The sequence below is a fragment of the Larimichthys crocea genome, chromosome XI (genome assembly GCF_000972845.2).
Source record: "Larimichthys crocea isolate SSNF chromosome XI, L_crocea_2.0, whole genome shotgun sequence".
Classification (NCBI taxonomy): Eukaryota; Metazoa; Chordata; class Actinopteri; family Sciaenidae; genus Larimichthys; species Larimichthys crocea.
Window position 1 is genome coordinate 11,306,790 of NC_040021.1, and position 22,962 is coordinate 11,329,751.

The 22,962-nt window shown below is 40.5% G+C and overlaps 1 protein-coding gene across 5 annotated transcripts in view; it reads right to left on the reverse strand.

The window, feature by feature from the left end:
• Nucleotides 1–22,962, reverse strand: part of esrrgb (estrogen-related receptor gamma b) — an 89,801-nt gene that overhangs the window by 54,606 nt on the left and 12,233 nt on the right. The window contains exons 2-4 of one of the 5 annotated variants that reach the window (XM_027284483.1): nucleotides 19,756–19,805; nucleotides 19,551–19,678; nucleotides 18,751–18,887 (exon numbers count right to left, since the gene is read on the reverse strand). The exons of 1 other annotated variant lie outside the window; for it this stretch is intronic. In XM_027284483.1, coding sequence (XP_027140284.1) covers nucleotides 18,751–18,752 — 2 coding nt within the window. In that variant the 5' untranslated portion in view covers nucleotides 18,753–18,887; nucleotides 19,551–19,678; nucleotides 19,756–19,805. Of the gene's footprint in view, nucleotides 1–18,750; nucleotides 18,895–19,550; nucleotides 19,679–19,755; nucleotides 19,806–22,962 lie in introns of all 5 variants that reach the window. 3 more of the 5 variants (XM_027284480.1, XM_027284482.1, XM_027284481.1) reach the window with 3 other exon arrangements.

Here is a 22,962-nt window from a genome sequence, read left to right on the forward strand (position 1 = left end):
TTGTGTCTGACCTCAAAACAAAACTGTACCATGATTCAACATTATCTTTCTTCTTTTTGAAACAAGGTGATGATTCAAAAGATGTACAGCTAAATAAATAGACTTTTAATTTAATCGTGAGCCATAAGTGTGCATATTTCACAGGGTGTGGGTGAGGAGTCGAAGCCATAAGAGCTGCTGCAGTATGTGAATACTCAGAATTTAGGTCACTTGTGTTTTGCAGCAGTGATTTTATTTGTATACAAAGCTGTGTATTACTGCATGCGTGAATTGGTGTCATGTACTTGCTACAAAGTGTAACTTATGTCACCTAATGTCTCCTAAAACAAAACACACCTTGCTTACAAGGTTATCCTAACAGAGAATGACAGAAGCAACAGTGACTAAATTCACAATAACTCTTCCCATACTGTGCGCAGACACGGCGGCGAACATGTATCACATGTGCACACACCCAGACACACAAATTAGGGCCTCGTTTCGACCTGTCAGTCACCCATGCCTCTCACAGCCAAGGTCTAGTGACAACTGTTAAATCAGAGCACGCCTTCGTCCCTGCCATGGCTAATGCTGTTAACTGCGGAGCAGCATCTCGACTAACACCTCCTGGGTTATTCAAATTACCCCCAAAAAGGTACCCACTGCACCTTCTGCCCACATGATGCCCAAATCCACAGAGAACAGGCCAGATGAGAGCGTAAAGGACCACCAACCTCCTATTTCTCGTCAATTTCATAGTAAAGTGCTAAACTCTCCTTCTGAGCTGTAGTCCATGTCTCTAACCTCTGTGCGTCTGTAACAGGGGAGGAGCTCAGTAAAGATTATTAAGCCCCCACCCGTCCTCTTCCAGATCCCACCTTAAGTTACCCCTTGCAACTGTGTCCACCCGACTCTTAGCCGTGGTAAATTGGGTTAACGCTCACTAAGTGTCCCATCGTTAGCGTTGTTAATTGACTACTGCGTGTGATAATTAACAGGGAGCGGACTGCCTACCTCGCTAATCTTATTTAGGTCATTTGCATTTAAAATGGTTTTGGTCTCTCTGGCAAACTGAGAAAAAAAAAACACTCTTGGAAATGCTTGATGGGTGACTCAGAGAGAACAACCACTTGACATAAAAGCCTGTGAAAGTGGGGTTGATTTTGTGTGAAATGTTGCGATCCAGAACTGTACTTTTAAACTATACTATACAGAAGAAATAAGCATGGTTACAACGCCAAATTAACATGGAGACCTGATGATTTGAAGTTCTGTAAACTGAACCTGCATGGGTGCATTTACCAAAGACGTGTTGTCCCATAAAAGTTCATCACATCCCATTTCTCTTACTAACTAGTGTTGTGAACTCTTAATGTATGAAGGTTGGTTTTGTTGTCGTGCTGTGATACCTCCAGATGAATGTTTCCTTTGTTGAAGCACCTTCTGTCCTATTTTGGCAATGACATGAGCGCTCGGTAGCTACAGGGGAGACACACGACTGAGCACTCCTCCTGATTCACACAAGCATTAACACAGCACATTAGCTCGGCGGAGTAGTGGGAATGAAAGATGGGCTAACACCGCTGCCCCAGGCAAAGTGAAGACGTACACTAAAGCCAGCTGCCATCTATTATGGATAGCCAGTGCCGACCCCCACTGTTGGTGTTACGGGGGTGACAGTGCTGTCCTTGCCGAGGCGTTGACCTTCCTTGGTGGGGAGAGGGCGCTGGGCAGATTAAAAGTGGACTGGCTCACCGTGCAGTCCAGGCGTGCCCCTGATGTTCTGCCCAGATGGTATCCACACACACTCTTGAACACACACGCACACACACAAGTAAATACATACACACACAGTCTGCTGCATCCTGGGAAGGCAGATGTGGGGTACGAACACAGCCACTCCTCAGGGCGCTCAGTCTTCAGAGTCTATACACTCTGCATCTACATTTTTTTTTCCCATGCACACGCACACATATTCATGCAGAGCAACACGTGCGCACACACACACGCGCACACACCACACCCCGCATGCAGTCCTCAGAGGTCTAACCAACCCTCACCTCCTCCGCTCTCCTTCTGAGTGTTTCTCCATCACTTAATTCTGGCTGTATGTATGTGAATCATCCATCACTCACTCAATCAGTCCATTGAATTTCATTTAGTGCGGTGTTACACAGGGCATGTGATTGATTCACTGGTACCTTTTCACTGAAGCTTGAATGACACACAATGCTGGTTTGGAGACGCTTGCGTACACACACACACACACACACACATATATATCGCTTGCTTATACCCTGCTGCACTGGGTCTCCATTGCCAGGGGGAGAGTTGGGTGCCCACGCTGCCAAAGAAGACCCCTTTGAGATTTACTCAAGGTCGCCATGTCCAGCTGGCTGTGCCAACATCTGTTCAGAATGGCCTCAAGACTGGCATGAGAGAGGCCTGTCTACGCTGCTTGACCTTGGATCAACGGCCACATTTGGAAAAATAACTGTTTCCACAGTTACTGCTAGCCGACGTTTTATAAAGTCCACACATGGCAAACATGATTTTTTCCCCTTTTCTTTGAATTAATGATCAAAACTTGGTATTACTGAGTTGGGAAAATTTTTAAAAAACTACCAGACTGATATATCAGCTGATATTAGCTAATTGCAGATATGTCTGTGTATATATCAGTACTGGAATCAGAAATTCATTATCTGTTGAGCTGTAATTCATAAAGCAAATTTCCAAAACACATAAAAGAGAGTTACAGTATAGCAGTTCTAACTAGAAAAAAGTTAAAGTTGGGAACTTTAAATTAGGTTACAAAGGTTTAAAGGTGGAGGTATGTGATTCTATTTCAATACAAAATTCAGCAAATATCTCCTCGTGGTCTGCTTAACTGCGTGTTCTGTACATGTGTACTACAGAAAAGAAAGATACTAAAGAAAAGAAAGATTTGCTGTGTTTCTACTCAGAAAATAAATAAGTAAATAAATAATAATAATAAATAAATAAGAAAATAAAACGACCGGGCCACATAACACACACGTTGTTCCAGCTTACTTTCTAATTTGTTAGCTACAGTAACAGGAGCGTCGCTGTCTGGAGAAGGGTGCGCTCACTCTGAGAAATCGTCTGCATGTTAACTTCACAGCAACAACTGTAGCTACAGTTTGCTGACCAAACTTACATTACTTGCTGTGTCTTTCGCATTATTTCATAGTATATGTCATGTTATCGTAGTACACTCGCAGTGTACTGGAAGTTTTTGAAGCCGATCTGTGGCAATGTTCCTGTACTGGTACACTGGTAGTGACGTGTTTTAATGATTGGTTTGCCAAAGCTCAGTGAGAGAGCAACTGTAGCAACAGAGTAAGCTACAGCATCGTGGAGTATGGTGAAGGTATATGTCATCAACAGACATTGTCTGTATTTGTGTAATTATTCTCACTGCCAGTAGGGGGAGAGAAGGTTTCACACTACAGGTTTAAGGCGTGGATATGAACCTCCAGATCTAGTTGACTTAACTATTATACACCAAAACCCAACTTAGAATAAAATATGTGGCCAAGATTAGTAGTGTGTGATTTCCCATTTCAGAAATGAAATCTACGTTCTTTCTGACTTGAGGAGTCAGTTAGAAATAAGAGCAATTTTAATCTGCAACGTCCAGTATTAATGTTTGTGTGAGAGTATTCATGATGGTGGTGAGTATCATCTGCAAAACAAGAGAGAAATATTATTGCATTTGCTTTAAGAATTGGAATTTAAAATAAAGCACTGTATAGCACAGTTAAATACAAGTATTAATAATTATATATATATATAAATTCAGCAAGATAATTCGTAGCTTTGAATACAAGATTTAAGGTTTTATTATGAAGGCATGTTGAAAAAAAATATGTGATTTTTATACATATTCTATAACCACAATGTTTTTATTCTGCTGCCAAAGGTCATTTTGAAAAATGTAACCTATAATACTTCAGATTTCCCAGTGAGTCTCCGGAATGAAGTAAACATTATTTATATTACATCAGAGTTTCTTCTCTCGTCTTTATAAAGACAGCAAGTTTCCGAAAGGCAAGCGACATTTATTCATCGCTGCATCAGTAAGTGTTGCCGCTGGTGGACAGAAAAAATGATTGACCGCTACCAACACTTTCCTTGTTTTAATTCTTCATGGAGGTTGTTCTCTGCCAGCAAAGCTATCGATTTTTCTATCAAATACGAAAACAGGCATTGTGGAGAGGCCGCAGAGGTCAGTGTGAATTAGAGAAGAGGTGTGTGTGTGTGTGTGTGTGTGGGTATGCGCATGTGTGTGTGCCCGTGTGTATCTCTGTGTGTATGTGTGTGTGTGTGAGGGCGTCCCCTCCTCCTCCCCAACATCCTCATTGTCACTCCCCAAAGGCCTCTCTGTTAAATTGGCTGACAGATAATAAGATCATACAGGAGAGTACAGACACAGAGACCTTTGTCCCACAATCCGACAGTCTTACTTCTGGCCTGCATCACAAACACACCGCACGGCGACTACAGCACAAACACACCTGACAGGAATTCAGCTGAACCTTCATAGAGATATTTTGGTGAATTAAAATTTCTTGATTGATTTTAAATTAAATGTCCCTGAGCCTTTTCTACTTTTGAATTGGCAAATAAAGTTTCATCAAAGTCGAACAGTTACAATATATTACACACATATTGAATTGCGATATTAATTTTCAAGCTGTGTTTTATGTCCTAGCTGCATACTTATAAGATATACATAACTTTGATTTTATAAATCATGCTGAAAGCAACTGATTGGTGTGAATACATCTAATTAACACACACAGTGCAGTATACAATATTAGCACAGGACACAATTTAAACTTTTGATTCTCAGGGACTGACCCCATCCGGAATATTAAGACATACTAAAATTAAATGTGTAAAACATGACTATTCATCTACAGAAGTGTGGTCTGTCAGCCACCATGGAGCGACCACTATCCATTAAAAAGAGGCTAAGCAGGCTCGTACTTTTGTTCAATCCAATCCAAAAGTCCATAATCAGTTAGACACGTATTATTAAAGAAAAACAAACAACATATAACATAACTTGTCATGATGTAACACGGTGAGACGAAACTATACATGACGGTCAACAGAAAATATTTTGAGCAAGTGGTAAAATCAGGTGAAACCACACGATCACACCTCCTGTGTGCCAATTAGCGGAAATGACAGTGATCCAGAAAACGTGTGCGATCTAAACAAATGAACAACTCAAGATATATATATATATATGCTACATACATACACATGTTGGCTCCTCCATATCATTCAAATAAAAGATTTACCATTGTCTATTGTTTTGGGACCGTCTTCAGTTGTCTACATCAGTCAAACTCAGTAGCTCATCTGTGTTTGTACTACAGTAGCTACTTTTTCTCATTTTCTCCAAATCTCTTTGCTAGAATCCCAAATGGGCTAATTCTCTTCAACCTCTGCTTTCTTTACATTTATCTATGGTGTTTATATTGAGATGTGCAGCTCTCCTTTCCCCCCCACAACACCCCTCTATACATCCCCATAGCATGTCCTCGGGCCTTCTGCCCCAAGGGCTCATGGGATATGAATACTCCCTGGGGCTGCTGTTTTCACAGCCTGTGAGAGAAGCACTCGAGAGACAGAGAAGGAGAGAGAACAGCAGAGAGGCGGCGGCAGCATTTCTCTGTTTGCTTGATGTCACTATAATGGAAATATGCATAAGTGAGAAAAGGCATAGTGGGCCTTTGGGGCCCAAGAAGTACAAATATTTTAATAACAAACACTTTCAGTGTTTGCCTCCTGTAACGGCACTTGGGTATTATTTCACATTGAATCCAGTCAGTCAGTCAGTGCCGCATTGTGTATGCATAAAGATATAGATGTTTTCTTCTTTTACTGGAAGTGATTTTCATGCTGTGGAAAGTTTTTCCTGGTGATATGTCCTTTGGAGAACTGTCATTAATCAAAAGTCAAAGTCACCTCAGATCTCACATTAGAATAGACCAGTTTAGCTACGGCTGAAATTGCAGCTGACCCCTCTTGCCCTGAGCACTTATTCAAAATCAGCAACACGGCCATAGGGGGCTAAAACAACTAAATTGAGTGAGGTTGCAAGAAGCTAGTAAGAGTACTGGGGGAAAATACCCAATAAAGCAACGCCAACTGGCAATCTCAAGGGTTTCCTTGAGCTTTCTAATGTCCTGATGGGTGACTTATAGCTTTGTGTACGCTATAAATGTAAATGACAAAAGGGGTTATACTGTAGACAATAAGGGGAAAATGAACAAAAAGTGTGGTGTCATGCAAAAGTAGTAACCTATGTCCAGTGCAAAGTACATGTGGTCAAAAATAGAACTGAAAAACACCTGACAAAAAGGTGGAAACTTCCCAGTTCACAAGGTAAAGGTCGCCCCTGGCGCTGAAACATAACAGATAGATTGCCGCTGAACCTGCGTGCCTGCAGTTTGGACCCCCGGACATGCAACTTTTATATATTCTGTATTATATATTCTTAGTATATTGCTGAAGTGGACTGACTGCAAACCTCCAACACTGGCTGGGTGGGACAAAGTTGTTTTTGATATGATACCTATGGAATATCTGACATATAGGTCAAAATGTATGAGTCGTGTATTTTGTAAGATTTGAACCCCGCTCTTGAAATATAAAGTATTGGTTCTAGACTGGCAAGCACTGTGATGAAGGGTTTGGCGGATTACAGTTATGATCCGACACATTCACATTGTATGAATAGATAAATGACTTGTGGGGTTACACAGACTGTAACGTATACTTGCTTGAGTGTTAGTGATGCTGCACTGTCCAGAAATATAGGAAGTAGATGCTGTCTCTGATGGATCTGCGTCATGCTGTATCATTTCTTCTGTTTTTGATGTGTACCATGGCCTTCCCCCTTCTTTTTTTTTACTGCTTAACTTGTTTGTTTGTATTTTTGTGTACCTCTTATAGTGAAGTACAAAACTCTGATACTGGCCTTGCTTGGGGACGTATTCCTCTGCTGTCTCTTTATTGTGCGACACATTCTTCCCCTTTAATATTGTCTTTTTGTCTTTTTATTTTTGTTAAAAGGAAAAATGTTCAACAAAGATATTGTTTAAAATCAATCAAATCAAAAAACTTTGAACTACTTCAGCCTAAATTAGAAAAATCTCTGTGCTGTCAAAGACAGGAATATTTGATATCTATATCCATACATATAAAGATGTAACTTTTTTCCCCCAGCAGCTACAGTGTCTCTATGATATATATATGGCAAATGTGCTGTTGGTTTTATAAATAGCATATGATACAGAAAACCAGACAAATACAGTACATACAGGGCTTCGACCCACTGCATCTGGTATCAGTGAGTTTGCAGATTTTTGTTATCCTCTTGAAATTTCTTGATTTTTTTTGTTATTCTTGCATTCTCGCTCTCACCATCTGAAAAGAACTCAGTCACGGACAATTAAAGGCCTCGATGTTAGGGGACATTTGTGCCTGTATTCATTGTGTTTGAGATTGGTAAAAAAGAAAATAAAAGAAAATACAGAAAACAGCTCGGCCAAACAAGTTAGACTCCCTTCTCGGATTTTCATAATGAGCTGTCAGTCATTTCTCAGTGCCCAACAACTTTCATCTGCCCTGATTCCTCCCAACCTCCCCCATTTATCACTCCTTTCTCTCTTCTGCGACACACTCCTCCGACGCCCCGTGTCGTTTATCACGTCCGGTGGAATAGAGTTTCTCCAGCTGTCAATTTAGGAAATGGAGTGACGAGCGAGACCCCTGGGACCCCTGCACTAATCTCAGACTGCAATGTTACGGAAAATGATGTACATCTCCAGTAGCCAGTTACACTCGCGTCCACGTGAGCACATGTGTACATCAATTACCTGTCTTCGCCCAAAATTCATCCTGTCAGTAAACAAACAACTAATCAAACGCGGCAGCGGGGCAAAAGTCACCTCAAGTTATTTATCTCGTGCGGAAATGAGATCACACATTTACCACCTTTATAGGACTCTGGAATTTATCCTAAAATGACATTTAAAAAAAAAAAAAAAATGGAAAAACCTCCTGGTCTCTGTTTTACTTTTACAAAGCTGTTCTTTCACCTCAGTGCCGTTCGATAAACTACTACCTGCCCCAGGGTTTTAACGGTCAGTGCTGCTGTTGCTGTCAGAGCCCGCTGTGAAAAATGCCAGTGTCACATAGTTATGCGTCCCATGGGGAACAGATATCATAGTCTGTTACATGACAGGTGTAGAGGATGAGCAGTGAGTGAGTCCTCTGCTCATCACTCTGCTGACCGGTTAGGGCGGCAGCAGCAGGGAGTACGCGGTGCATGCTACTCTACTTCAGGTCCTTGTTATGTTTGGAAAATCTGAGGCAGATGTTTGTGGTTTGTCTTTTTATCGTCTACAAAACTATTAATATATGATTTACTTTATGCATTCTAATTCAATGCACATGTCTGTAATGTATCTGTATAAATATGATCTATAATTCTACTTGAAGTAGCTGCTGGCTCCAGCACAGAGCGAGGTTGTGTGAAACTGTGTTTTAGTACAGCAGTTACACCACTGGCCGGCCACTTGTAATCACCCTTGTGGTTTAAAAAGGTCGAGGGGTCAGGGGTTATGGGAGATAAGGACCCTAGGGACCGTCATAAAACACTTGCGACACTTCAGGCCTCGTTTGTCATGCCAGAGCTCGATATCACTCATTCGTCTTGGTTAGGAAAGTCTTTCCTTTAATAGACATCTTACGTCATAATCCTGCATCGTGGCCACAGTCAGTGCTCTCTACGATCAGTTTCTATAATTTATTTTCACAGTTATGTTTAGAGCACGGTGGTGTATTTTTGAAGGAAAGAATCCCTGACTTGCTACAAATTCAGACGAATGTGTGTTTATGTGTCAGAGAAAGATCCTATATAAAGCTACAGAAGCTTCATTCAAAATCATGTTTCCTCCTCAAAGTTTGAGGTTTTCAAAGTCAAAGCGCTCTTCCTCGGATTGGGTGGTAACAATGACTGCTCGCCCTCATCCACATCTGCATTGTATTTTCCTGAATTTGCCAGCGCAGAAAGGAACAATCAAACGGTCGACAAAACAAATGAGATTCCCTTACATTAGGCGACCGTGTAATCACATTTCCCATGTTGTCTCTTTCCCTATATGCTACGTCCTGTCCAAACTGGAGCCAGAACGTAGGAGCTGCATCAGGAGGGTCACAGTGCAGCCTGGCGCAGGCCTCCCTGCGTTAGCTCTGCATACAGAGACGTTTGCTCCCGCTGAGACATCTCATTTAGTGCATCTGCAAACAACATTACAGGTGGAAACGCTTTAGGAGATGTCTTGCAAGCATTAATCCCATTTGTGTCCTAACCCATTTCAAATGTGCATGCCGCTGCACTCATGAAATGAGAGAGACGCTGCGGCGATCAAATGGATGCAACACAAACATTTCCAAGGACTTCAGTGGACACACAAAGGAAATGTCATCACTAGGATGATCTGCATTCAACGGAAAGAAAAGAAACTGGTGGCTTTAAAATGTTGAGCAGTGAGAAGTTGATTTAATAAACTACTGTATATATGTGGACATCAAATGTTGAATAAGAAAGAAAGAAACAATGTCTAGTAAATCATTAAAGTGTGTATTATTTTGTGCAAAATAATAATGCAGAAAGAAACACAGAGGCTGAGGACAAATCATGTCCAAAAATCTGTCCAAAAAATGAAACAGCAGCAGGCGGTGACACAAATAGTTCTATGATGCTTCTAAAAATGTTACTTTTAATGAAATAAAGATGTCCAAATGCGCGCAATCAATTTAAAAATGGTAATAACCTATCACAACTTTTGACAGAGTCGGAGAGTTCAAAAAACGTGACTTTATGTGACGAAACGTATCAACATGATCATGTGGAATACAATAAATAACCAACAATAAACAACAACAAATAAACAAGAACCCTGCGCTGCTTAGATGTTAAAACTACGACTCCATCAGGAGCAAAAGACATTAGAGATGAGTGAAATGAAAAATGTTGTGGTTCTTCTGTTAATCAGATCATTTAGACTCAACAAATCATGACCACAACTCTGTGAGCTTTTGAATCCAGGCGTGAATGTTTTAAGTGACTCGAGGAAACAAAAATCCAAAAACTTAATCCAGCCGTGAAGACAGACAAGCAGGAAATGGATACAGCATGCATAGCAGAAAGTATGAAAACATATTAATGCTGCCTGTAGTTAAATACTACCCTCTAGTGGGCATTACAACGTTGCTGGGTGTAGTCATGACCCAACATTTTAGTAGCAAAAAGAAACGTTTATCTACAGATTTTACTTGACTTCCTTGTTCTCTATAACTTAAATACAATACAAAATAAAACTCTGAAATCAGAAATATGATCATTGCTCAGGTTTAGGAGTAGGTCTGCAATCTGGATTCACTCAATCCCGAGTCTCTAAGGTGACGACACAAACAGATGATGTTGAGACACAAACAGGTGAAGTGAATTAGGTGAGATCATTGTAAAAACCCAGCGATGGAAGAAGAACAGTCACAGATCATGTGTGCTGTGCTGGAAATAATAACAAAAGATTCTGCAGTTTATTCAAAAAGTAATATGATATACCATACAAACACACTGCGCAGGAGGCGGGCTAAACATTGCACCAAGTCTGCTCGACTGAGGGTGTGTTTGTCGAGGTGTGACAGCACGCCTGTAGAGCTGCAACTATTGGTCGATTAATCGATCAACAGAAAATCAGTCGGCTGTTTTGATAAATCATCGTTTCATCCATTTCTAAATCATAAAAGCAAAACTTGCTCATGTGCCAGCTTCTCAGATGTGATGATCTGCTTTTTTTGTTATATAAGACAGTAAATAAACATCTTTATTTTAGTCTTTAGTTTTATACGGTCAGTCAGACGTCATTTTTTTAACATTTCATGGACCCGACAATTAATTGAGAGAATGATCTGCAGGTTAATCGATCGTTCGTTGCGGCCCTACACACCTGCGCTCACTTCACGGATTCACTTCCACGCCTTGAGTTCTCTAAGTTGAATGACATACGCCACCCAGTCTCCATCTCTGTCTGCTCTTAGCATTCTCCTCCTTGGTCACGTCCAATTAGCTATCCCCTAAACACTCTTTCTCATTAGGCTAGCCATAATCCACTCATCGTGCCTTGATTTGGCAAATAAATCACACTCTTGAGTTTTTTCAGACTCTTTTCCCGCCCTTCCTCCGCCACTGCTGCTGTCTTTTTAAACTCTGTCTCTCCCTCAGCCTCGTTAACCCTGTCCAGAGTTTCTACGGTGACAATCTCCACCAGGCCTCCTCATTGGACATGGCAGCCGGCAATTTGCATGCCAGACTATTTCTCTTCATCATTGGGCCTCTTTCTCGCTCTCTCTCGTTCTTCCTCTCTCGCTCTCTCGCTCACTATGCTAGAAGAATAGAGAATAACTCAGCAACTGACGGCAGACGGCATGCACGTCCTTGTCCTACAAGGTTACGAATCCATTTCATCTGTGCAAGAGGGGAGTGAATTAAAATAAATGATGGCCGGACATTTATTGCATTCTGGGGGTGAAGGAGGGATTGGGGAGGAGAGGCACAAGTTGCGGAGTGAGACTTGTGTCTCATACTGAACCAGACTGGCAGACAGTTTGATATTGACTGGCATACAGCGTTGGCACAAAGAATGAAGACAATAGGAAGACAATAGAATTACCGCCACAGAGCTGAGTTTGAATTGGTTCGTCTCTGAGCCGACCATGCTTCAGTCTGAGCTGTTGCTGTGGGATCATGTAACTCTTCAGCTGCACATCGTACTGCTCAGTCCAAGCCGACCTGTGCTACACACTCACACACAAAATTCACGTTACAGCTCATTATTTATGTGCTTATTCATTTGTTCTACTCCTCTTTTACTGTCACACACAACTTACAGTTATTTTTATTATTAATTCATTAATTATTTTCCAGACTAAATGATTGATCGTTTGGTCTATAAAATCAGTAAATAGGGAAAAATGTTCATTCCAGTCCTTTAATTACTAATGTTACGTCTTTAAATGCTTTGTTTTCCAAATCTCCATATTTGAGAAGCTAAAATCAACGTTTTCTGCCAACGATTAATTGATCATCAAATAGGATTATTTAACTGTCAATTGACTAATTGTTGCAATTCTAGTATATTTAACTAGTTATATTTACCTGTGTATTACTTTTGCGTGCATTACTTCAATTTTACATACACATAGTTTCCGTGTTGTGGAGCGCGTTATAGCCTAATAGCCTGTAGATGAATGGAATATAGAATATTCAGTTTTTTGCTTTCACCTGCAGAAGGAATTGATGTGAGCTGTGAGCTTAGGATAAGAAACCCATTTCAACTTCAGCTTTGGATCTTACAAAATATAACAATTCTGAAGCAGGATCAATCCCTGATTAGACCTCCTGTATGGTTTTATTTTGATCCGAAAGGCAAAAATGAATCATGGATCAGGGTTTCTTCACCGGACGCTTGATGAATGAGGCCTGTTTTTTTTTTGTTTTTTTTTATCCAGAATAATACTCACTGTTTCTGTGGAGATAATGCTGGTACAGAAAAGGACAACAAATAGCCACAAGTGATACGTTTGCATCAACAAGTTATTATCGCCACATGCCCATCAGCTTTTATTCTGCTACAATTTTTTTATTTTAGTATTCACATGATGACTACTGCATATAAATCTATATCTACAGTATACTGTTGTTGAACTGCCGGTAATATCAATATACAGAAGGCATGTCTTGAGTCTATTTTGTCCACACTTGGGCTGTTGCTCAGTTTATAATATTTCTAACCTTGGAATCACTACTTCCATTTAAAATTCAGGACTCTGATGTTGTAAAAAGGACGGGGATAGTGTTTATGGATGTCACTGGAGAACCACTGTGCATCACTCCAAAATGCTCCTCGTTTCCGTCTGCGTGTTCCAGAAATACATCCTTGGACCCAAAGGATCCCCGGCTAAGTGACTTTTTTTCCTGTTGACCACAAAGCTATCAATATGTCTGCCTCTTGACACTGCCCTATCTCTCTCTGGACACAGAGGCCGGACTCTGAATGCTGACTACTGCTCGCTGCACAACTCTCCTGGACCTCTTCCAGTACACTCTATTGTAATACAGTTATTTTTAGACAAGCCGACGCAAATAAATATTTATAGTTGTTTGCAGGTCAGGGGTCTCAATGAACCACAGGGTGGATGGCAGTGAATAAACTACAGTATGTAACAATGTAAGCACGAATAAGGGTTCAATAAAGCAGGGCAGGAATAAACTGATGGGTGAGATATTCAGAGACTTGGCACTCGCTCGTGCTTTAAAACAGAAAAATATACCTGGGAATTATGATCTATGTAGCAAATTAAGGTTGAGATCAGATCTATCAATATTAATACTGGTTAGGCTTCAAAATAACTTAAGTAGAGAGCTTCCTGGTGCCTTATGGGGTTATTCATTGCAATGCGGTGTTAGATTTTTACTCACACTTTCCCTGAATGCAGCTTTCTCATTTTCCCTGACATCTGGATGCCTACGATAATAGCCCTGGCACTGATCACTTTTACATTAAACTTCGGTCTGAATGGAGATGTGTGTCACTGGAAATTATTACACTTGTCACTTCACTCCACTTCCTATCAAATTTATACTTTAGCGAGGAAATTTCTATGCAAAGAGACTGGAATGACCTAGACAAAGCCTTGGCTTGGGCGATGAAGGAGTAGCACAAGAAGGGAAAATTTAAGGTTCAAGGAAATGAAGAAATGCTGAAGAAGCCAAAATGGTGATTGAATGGTAACATTTTCCTGTGGTCTCCCCCCTGACCAGAATTTGGCCAGAATATGGGGGAATATTGTGTTTCTGTCACTGTTCATCTAGCATAACTTTTGAGTCTAAATATAGGTTATGTAAGAAAAGGCTCCGTCCACACGTGCAAGCGCACTAGCACTGAAACACACACACACAAAACACAGTAAGTGAGTCACTGTGTGCTTTTACTTTGTTATGGTGTTTCTATTTTTTAGTATTTTTAGTACCTTCTACCAAAATAAGACTACTTCACATAACTTGAATGGCAAAGAATCATATTGTTATATTTAAGGAGTAAACATTACTTCTGAATTATTCACTTTAATAATGTAGTCAGTGTCGATATATAAACTATACATGATTTTAAATCATCATTCAGACCCGAACATGCACCGAAACGTTGAGTCTGTCCTGTTTCTATCTCAGTTATTCATCATACACAAGATTGTCGTCAGAGTGTGCAAGCGGTCAGACAATACAGAGAATACAAAGAAGTCGATTTTAATTTCTGAAAGTGATGGTGTACACCTCCGTCTCTGGGACCACGTGTACCCATAATGGATCAGATTCCGCCAGAACATTTTGTCCTGTGCCTTTCTCAATTTTCTGACCGTCTCAATAAAAAGAAAAAAGAAAAAAAAAAAAGAAAAATAATAACAATGCCCAATCCGCTTTTCAAAACCACATCAATATTTGCCATTACAGTTAAATGTCTCACAACGATTAGTAATCTCTAGTTTCAACAGCACGACAGGCCAAACAGATTTTTTTTTGACCTTCCTGCAGACCACGCGACCAGGCGTCTGTCAGTCAAGGCCGCACAAATAACCAAGCTACTCAAACACTTGTCATCATCCCTCATCAGCATCTTGATTGTTGAGGAGGACAGATCAGAGGGAATGTCCACATACATCCAGCGGCCTCTGATGTGACAGCAAGGGTTTATGGGATAGCGGCGCGAGAGCTCCGCCCCGCTTCACCTTGACCCCCGTCGCCCCCCCCCTGCTTACTCCGCCATCACACTCCTCCTCTCGTCTCAGGCTCTCCGGTCTGACCTCGTCATCCCAGGGCCTCTGGCCTCGCCTCTGACGGCTGAGTTATTACCATAATTACCCAGGAAGCATTGCAGGGAGCGGCCACATGGCAGAGGCCGCCCATGTTTAACAGAATATTTGGGTGTTTTATCGACTTTAACTCAGCACCTGGGGCAGGCGAGAGGGGGCCTGGATGATAAGAAAACCACTCATGTGGGAAATGAAGAGGACCATTTCACAGACTGAACCAAGAAGGGGATGAAATATACTGTTAATGCAGCAGTGGCCAGTGCACATATGTCATATATTCTCTAAGACAAGGTGTAAATATGCTCATATATTCAGGCGGTGTCGAACAGAAGGACTTGAGTGGAGATGACTACCATCTAAAAATAGCACTTTAAACCTTATAATGAAAAAATGATTTGGATTGCTTTGTGTCAACAGCAAATATTTCATGTCCTAAGGTAAATTAAAATTACGACTATTATATTTTTATTTCTTATTTATTTGGTGCCAGACCAACCAACCTTTTTCACGTAAATTCATGCGGATTTGAATCCATAGAAGTCTACAGGGTCAAACAACAGCTACCTCTTAAAAGCAGTAGTTCAACATATATTCAAAACTGAGCACACAGTCATAAAACATACTTAACCTCTTAAGCCCCGGCATCTATTTCAGGCCTCTGCTCGAAAATGAGATACCCAAAATGAATAGAGTATATACGTATCTGTGACTACTGACCAGATTTTGAGATTTGACAATTAATTCGCTTGGTTTTTGAGTTGTGTTTGCGTTGCGTGTGTAAATATGACTTACATGTGCTTGTAGCAGAGTTTCACCTGTTTAATTTAAGGTGCAATATGACTGTATTGTTATTATTGTGATTAGTACAGGGTTTCATGCTTTTTGTTGCAGAGTGACCCCAGGGACTTAAGAGGTTAAAAAGAACAGTACAATTCACCCAAAATCGATTGGATTGATCTGGATTGATTGTTTTTCTTCCTTTGTCAGTGACAAATTTTGGATGCCAGCTGTACAGTTTCAGCGATATATAACATATTTAGGAAAGGTCTTGATAATCTGTGTCTATACCGCCATGTCTGACAGGCCAGGAGGCTATGCATATTCATACAGTTAGAGTGAAAAGTACAGCCCAGCCTGCCATACACAGGGCACAGAGGCCATTGGCCTCAGGCCAGCAACGCACAGAGAGACAAAGATTGTGTATAGTAAGCACACACTTCTATTAGCTATCTGTATTTACACTTTAAAAGCTCAGTCAAACCCACACCGAGAAATATAGAAACACACACATTCACACACGCCCTCACCTGCTCGGAAAGGTCAACGCATTAGCATTCCAATACATACAGTATTCAGACATTCCTAGTCCTATATAGCTACCCATCAAACATGTCCAAGATGGCACTTAGCCGTGTGTGCCCGTGTCTTATTATGCAGACCCATCTGTGTGGGTTCAAAGGTCATGGCCGGGCCTGGCAGGGGCTACAGGTGAGCAGATGAGAACAGTAGGGGCTCGGTTTAATTTAGCTAAGCACTACAGGATGCAGTGCGCCCCTGTACCTGGGAAGGACAAGTTGAACTTTTCACACTGCGCCTCAGACTCATCATTTCAATGAGTGGAAAGTCGAGGAAAAATGAGTAATAGAGTCGAAAAAAGGAGAAGAAAGAAAAAAGCTTTTGACGCAGAATCTTTGTGGCTGAGTTGTTTTTGTATTTTGTGCGAGACTTGTTCAAACAAAGACAAACACACAAACCTCTGTACACACAGGTCTCTGTCACCAAGTCTCTGTTTCTGTTTTCACCTCCCTTTCTTTCTCTTTTTCCCCTCCGTCTGACACACTTCCAAGCACACAATACACACAGACATATTGAAAGAAGATGACTGCCAGCAGTCTAACTGTGTGTGTGTGTGTGTGTGTGTGTGTGTGTGTGTGTAATGTTGTGAGGGTGTGAGGGAGAAAATCCCTAATCTGGCATGGACTAGCTTCCTGTCTAGACTCTGCATGAGGAGGCCAGCGCTAACCTGGCCAGTGCTGTGAGTGTGTGTGTATGTGTGTGAATGCATACATGCACATTACTATTGTGTCTGTGCGCACGCTGCTGCTGTATGTGTGAGCGCAAACCTACATTGTGTTTTAGCCGAGAGAGAGAGACGAGTCGCACACATCACCGTACTCACCCAAAACCAGCAAACAGACGTTAACCCCTGGCCTTCCATATCTACTGTTCGATGTCTGTTTTTAATTGGAAACTTTCCAGCAAAGCTCTTTTTGTGTTTTCTCTGTTATTTTGACACTTTCTCTGCAATGTGTGCCAACGCCGCCACCATTCCAAAAGCCAATTTCCTCATTATCCAACTTGCAGCACTTACGGGAATACAGAGGTGGGGGTGTGTGGAGGGTTAAAGTTGGAGGGAAGTGGGAAAAAAAATGGGCCTGATGTGGTTTTCCCTGAAATTCCATACAAAGATCAAGGATGAGCTAAAGTGGGCCTCAAAGACTTGTTTCCTTCCCTTATTCTCTATTCTCCCTAAATAAAGCTGATCAGCAGTAAATATGGGAGTGAACGTCGTATATCTTAACATGAAAACTGAACGCTGAAAATGAAGAAAGTTAAGTCATTGAAAAAAAATCCTTCATGGTTTGGTAACACGATTAAACTGAGATGAATCATAACTGGAATCGCTGACAGCGTCTAGCCATCAATCATTTGCACAAACCCTGCCATTAGTAATCACAACAAACATCACTGAGCACAGCAACTTCCTCCCGCCTTACACACACTGAGTGCTAATCAAAAAATGCTAAGTGTGTTTAGCCTTAGCTTTGACAGTATTTGTCTGGAGTGTGAATCAACATCACGGACGTCGGTATTTCATATTCATGCAGAGGCCCAATGACACCTTGTCCTCTGCTTTCCGAAAAGGCCTTAACTCAGCAGATCACCACCCCTTTAGACCTAGATGTAAAGTGAACAGTCTTCACCTTTGTGACATCAGACCGCCACAATATGCCGTCTTATGGGAGCAAGCCGTCACAGAGGCCTGCCAAAGACCGCGACTACGACCAGGGCAGCAAAAAGCCAGAAGAACAAATGACAAAGGTCATTTTTAAGAGGAACAATAAAAAAACAGAAATTTAAATAGGACCACAACTAACAATTATTTTCATTAGCGATTAATTCATCTGTCGCTCATTTTCTTTTAATTAAGAAATGAGTTATTTGGTTCGTTAAAATGTCAAAAAAAAAATGTTGATCACAGTTTCCCAAAGCCCACAGTGACGTCACAGAAGACCAGAAAATGTTTGAGAAGATGAAATTCTCAAATTTCTTAATTTCGTCCTTAAAAAAAATAACTCAAAACAATTAAATACATTTCCAAATAGTTGCCAATTCATTTTATAGTTGACAAAATCACTGCAGCTCTAATTTTAAATAGTTTAATTATCATCAACATTTTTTACATTTTAATATACAGTAACCAAATGACTATGTATAATGTGAAGGAATCTATATCTAATATAATATATGATTATTAGTTTGTAGCTTTTTAGCATATTTAGCTCATTCTCTTTGTTTTACAGCTGATTTACAGTATTAAAGTAGTTTTATTTATTTAATTGTCCTTCCATCAAACCTGTTTTCATCAACACAGCACCAAACAGCAGACAGACAAAGTTAGCATCAAGATGGATAGATCTAGATATATCGTACAACTAGAATGCTAACACCCAAGTATTTCCCTGAGGAGTTGTTCTGATGTCAAATTAAAGTGAATATTGCACTTACATTCATCAGGCAGCCGGAAACATGACGCTGGTGGGATGTTGATGTCCCCACATGTCTCCTGCCAGCAAGCACGCTTTTGTAGACAAACTTAGCATCCTGTTGTGTCTCTCTCAGCTGGTTTGATGGTCTTCTGCCCCCTAGTGCCTCAAAAAAAAAAAAAAACATAACAAAAAAAAAAACACACACACACAACAACTTTCAAATGGATTTATCAAAAATGGTAACATGAAAAATAAAAACAGTTTCATTAATTTAGCAGTTGTCAAGAGAGATGCACAAGTTAGCAGCAAATTTGACCAGAACAACTGCAACAATTACTTAAAGGTCCAATGTGTGTAAGACTTTATAGAAAAATGGCAATAATGAAATATAATAAGCATTTTCATTAGTGTACAGTGTACATTTTCACTACAGTACGCTGCCTCTAGATTTTTGCATCTTTTGAGGCCGTCGTAGTTTCTTCTTCATGTTAGGTAGGAGAGGGTGAGCCGACAAGATTGCAATCAGCAATTTCACTGCTAGGTGTCACTAAATCCTCCACACATTCGTCCTGTAAAGCAGCTACAAGGAACTTTAATGCTGCCCCGTTTAATTCATTTCAAGGGGAATCTGACCTGGTGGCAGACATTAAGACTCTTTAACTTTTGTTGAACAGTATCCACATTTGCCAGGTGACAACTGCTACTGGTCTTACTGGGCCAGGCTGTAGAGAGTTGATTAAGAAGACATGCATTTCATTGCTTATAAATTAAACTTTTAATTTGTCAGAGGAAGAACACATTGCTTCAGTCAAAACTCACAGTCCTCTTTAGGTGTTCTTAAGAGATCAGTAAGTGCTAGCATGGCATGTCTTGGTTGGTTGGTTGGTTTTCATCATGCAGCAGAAGATGGGCAGTAGCACTGATATTCAGACTTCGGTGGAGAGTTACTGTAAGAAAAGTCAGAAAAGAGAAGTCTTGACCTCTAGGATTATACCAACATTCAAATTACTTACATGTTAATCACTTGAAGCCATTTGGAGCTGCCAATCAACAAAGTTCCCCACTGTCCCAAACCTAAGCACAACACAGAAAAAATCCTTTAACAATGCAGATAATTTCCATGTAATCAACGTAAACATTGTACTTATTTTGGGGAGTGACGGCAGCAAGATAAAGCCATGAAACCTCAGACACCAACGATGACAAAGTGACAGACAAGCTTTTGCCGGATCCACGTGGTCTCACCATCAGTCATCGTCTAGCCGGCGCGGTATTGCTTTCCTATGTACATGTATTAAGACAAACGATGACTAACACAGATGGTGGACGAATCAAATGAGTCATTTGAGTTGTATGGCAATGACATATACACATCATTGTCTCCGCTGGTGTGGGTTTTAGGGGTCTCCTGTTAGCATTCCTGTCCAACTGACTCCCAAGTATGACTCATAGGCTTGTTACCCCGAGACGAAGCAGACTTTACTGTGCTGGCTTGTCAGTGTGCTGTAGTAGGGGAATCTGGCAGATTGCTACTTAGTATTTTGGGTTTGTCTGACTCTGTCTAGCCAGTCTTAAGCAGCCTGTGTGTATGTGGTCAGATGGTGAAGTCTGTCCAAAACCCCCTAAAAAACCAACAGTTTTGTAAAAACACAACAGTTGCCCGATCGCCATGCTGCTCGAAGAGGTTAAGCGCTACAGTTGCTACTCTGACAAGTACAGTCAGCAGGAATGTAACCTACATTACAGGAAAAAAAGAGGACATATTCCTCCGTATGACTACCAGCATGTGTTTTTGTTTTCATCCTCTGGTCTGTAGCTGCATTCCTATTCCGTGTGTTGTGCGAGACGGAGAGATTGCCGGAGAGTGACTCACTAAAACCTGACCCAGCAGTGAGGTAACCACTGGAGGACGCTTGGAGTAAAAGTGAACTTTGATGGTGATGTCTGGGATCATGTCTAGGAATCCCCAGACAGTTTAGTACAATGTGTGTGTGGGTGAGTGTGTGTGTGTGTGTGTGTGTGTGTGTGTGTGTGTGTGTGTGGGATGACATAATTTCAGTACACCAGACAAAGTCCATGTGATGGTGTATGTCCAGCCTCCTGATGAAGACCTGCAACCCATTACAGAATTTCTCCACAGAAACTTGATAAAACAAACGGAAATAGACGCTCAACCTCGAAGTGAAGCTGGTAGATTATAATTTAAAATTCTGCTTTGCTTTTTTTGTTTATGTTTTAGATTCGACCAGAGAGGTAGAACGAAAGACGATGAGTGCTGTACAACAGTGGTGTTGATGATTGTGAGGCCGATGAGTTCATATATATTTTTTTTCTAATTTACAGTGTGTCAGCTGATGCAGATTCGCAAGTTACTGTGTTTATTCGACAATGAAGTGACTCATTCATTTATTTCCAACTAAAAGTGACATTTCACAAACAATATATAATTCAAATTTTCCTGGGAATGGTGTATTGATACATTCTGTTGACTTACAAATATTGTAGTTGAATTTTGGGGACATTTTAAGCTTAAAATAAATGCTACCTTGCCACTTTAAACATGTAGTTAAGTGATTGACAGTGTCAATCAAAACTAAATATTGTTTTCTTTGTGAAGGTAGAATAAATATCTAAGCAGTTGTACTGGATTGCCTTAGATTTGACCTAATAAAGTAGCCATGTACATTTTTATATAAAATGATCCTGAAAATGTTTAAAATCTCGAGTTCCTCTTGTGTAGGTATACAGACACACATTGTTTGTTAAGCAGCATCACCTGCTGGCTTAATGGAGAACTGCCAACATTACTGTAATTACCACAGGATGGGACGAAATGGCAGCAACACAGATACAGAACAAAGAAGAGCCTCTTTTATGGCATCAGAACAACCAAATGTTCAGTTTGAAGTGTGATTTAAGCAGCTAGAATTTATCAATGGAAAGGAAATTTAAATAAGCCACATTAATAAAGGTATATTCACTGATGTGTGCAATAGACACTGTAAATAATTTACCAATGGAAGATTATCATCGAGAATAAAGATCACAGAATCACACATCACGTCAGAAATGACTGTGTTGTGTTACAACCCTTGACCCTTCCCTAAAATTTTGTTCAAACTTTTGAGATAGTATATATGCATATATAGTATGCATATAGGACTGTGGCGAAGTGGGATCTGGGTGCTTGTCCTAAAATAGTTCCACAATGGCGATGAAGACATCTCATTCCCTGCTCATTTTTGGATTATGCAAAAAGCCCAAACACCCACTTTGGGTTTGGATCACTCGCACATCCCTGAGCCAAACTTATGAATGAAGACATTTTAGCCAAACCTTGGAGCGATGTTACTGGAAACGAATTCCCAAACAATAAACAGAACAACAACACTGTTCCTATGACACAGCATTAAAGACAATAGATACAGAGGAGCCTGATTATTAAACAAAATAACTTTTGCTGCTCGCCTGCTAAAGCTTTATTGCAACTGATGTTATGCGAGGCAACAAATTGCTGATTCGAACCCATTTTCATACAAAAATGTAAATGAAGAAACTTGACATTCTTAAAATAGTAAATCAAAAAAAGTCCAGATAAATCAGAAGTCAATAAATCACTGATATAGTAATGATATGAATCACACTTTCCCCAGACATCTGACTCTAGAGGTGTTAAGTAAGTGTACTGTTAAAGATTGATTTGCATTCATTTAAAAGTAACGTGACATGCTGAGTAAACAAATGAACCTTGTTCTGAGAAAATGTGTAAATACATACCTCATATTCATGTCAAACTCCAACAAACTGGCAACATAAATCAAGCGTGTTTGTATATGGTACACACAGGCACCTGGACATATGATTCATGACACAAAGCCAAATATTTACCAAGTTTGGACATTCTAGAAAAATCATTCTTGCTATGCAAACTGGTGGGCAAAAGAAACAGTGAAATACCAGACCCCATGTTTGGGTACGGGGGCCTCCAGTGGTTGAGTGAGCTTTGACCCAAAATAGGTCTGAGAATGTGGATATGCTCTATGAATAGAGATAAAACAGACTGCGGAGGGGAGGGGGGCGGGAATCAAAAAGATAAAATAACTTAAGGGGTCTGCAAATAAACCTTCAGACATCTGTGCAGAAAAATGATTTTTGTGTGGATGGTGGTTTGCAGAGGGCATGGGAAAATCTGCACAGACTGAAGAAACTTTTGAACAGTAATGCAATCACG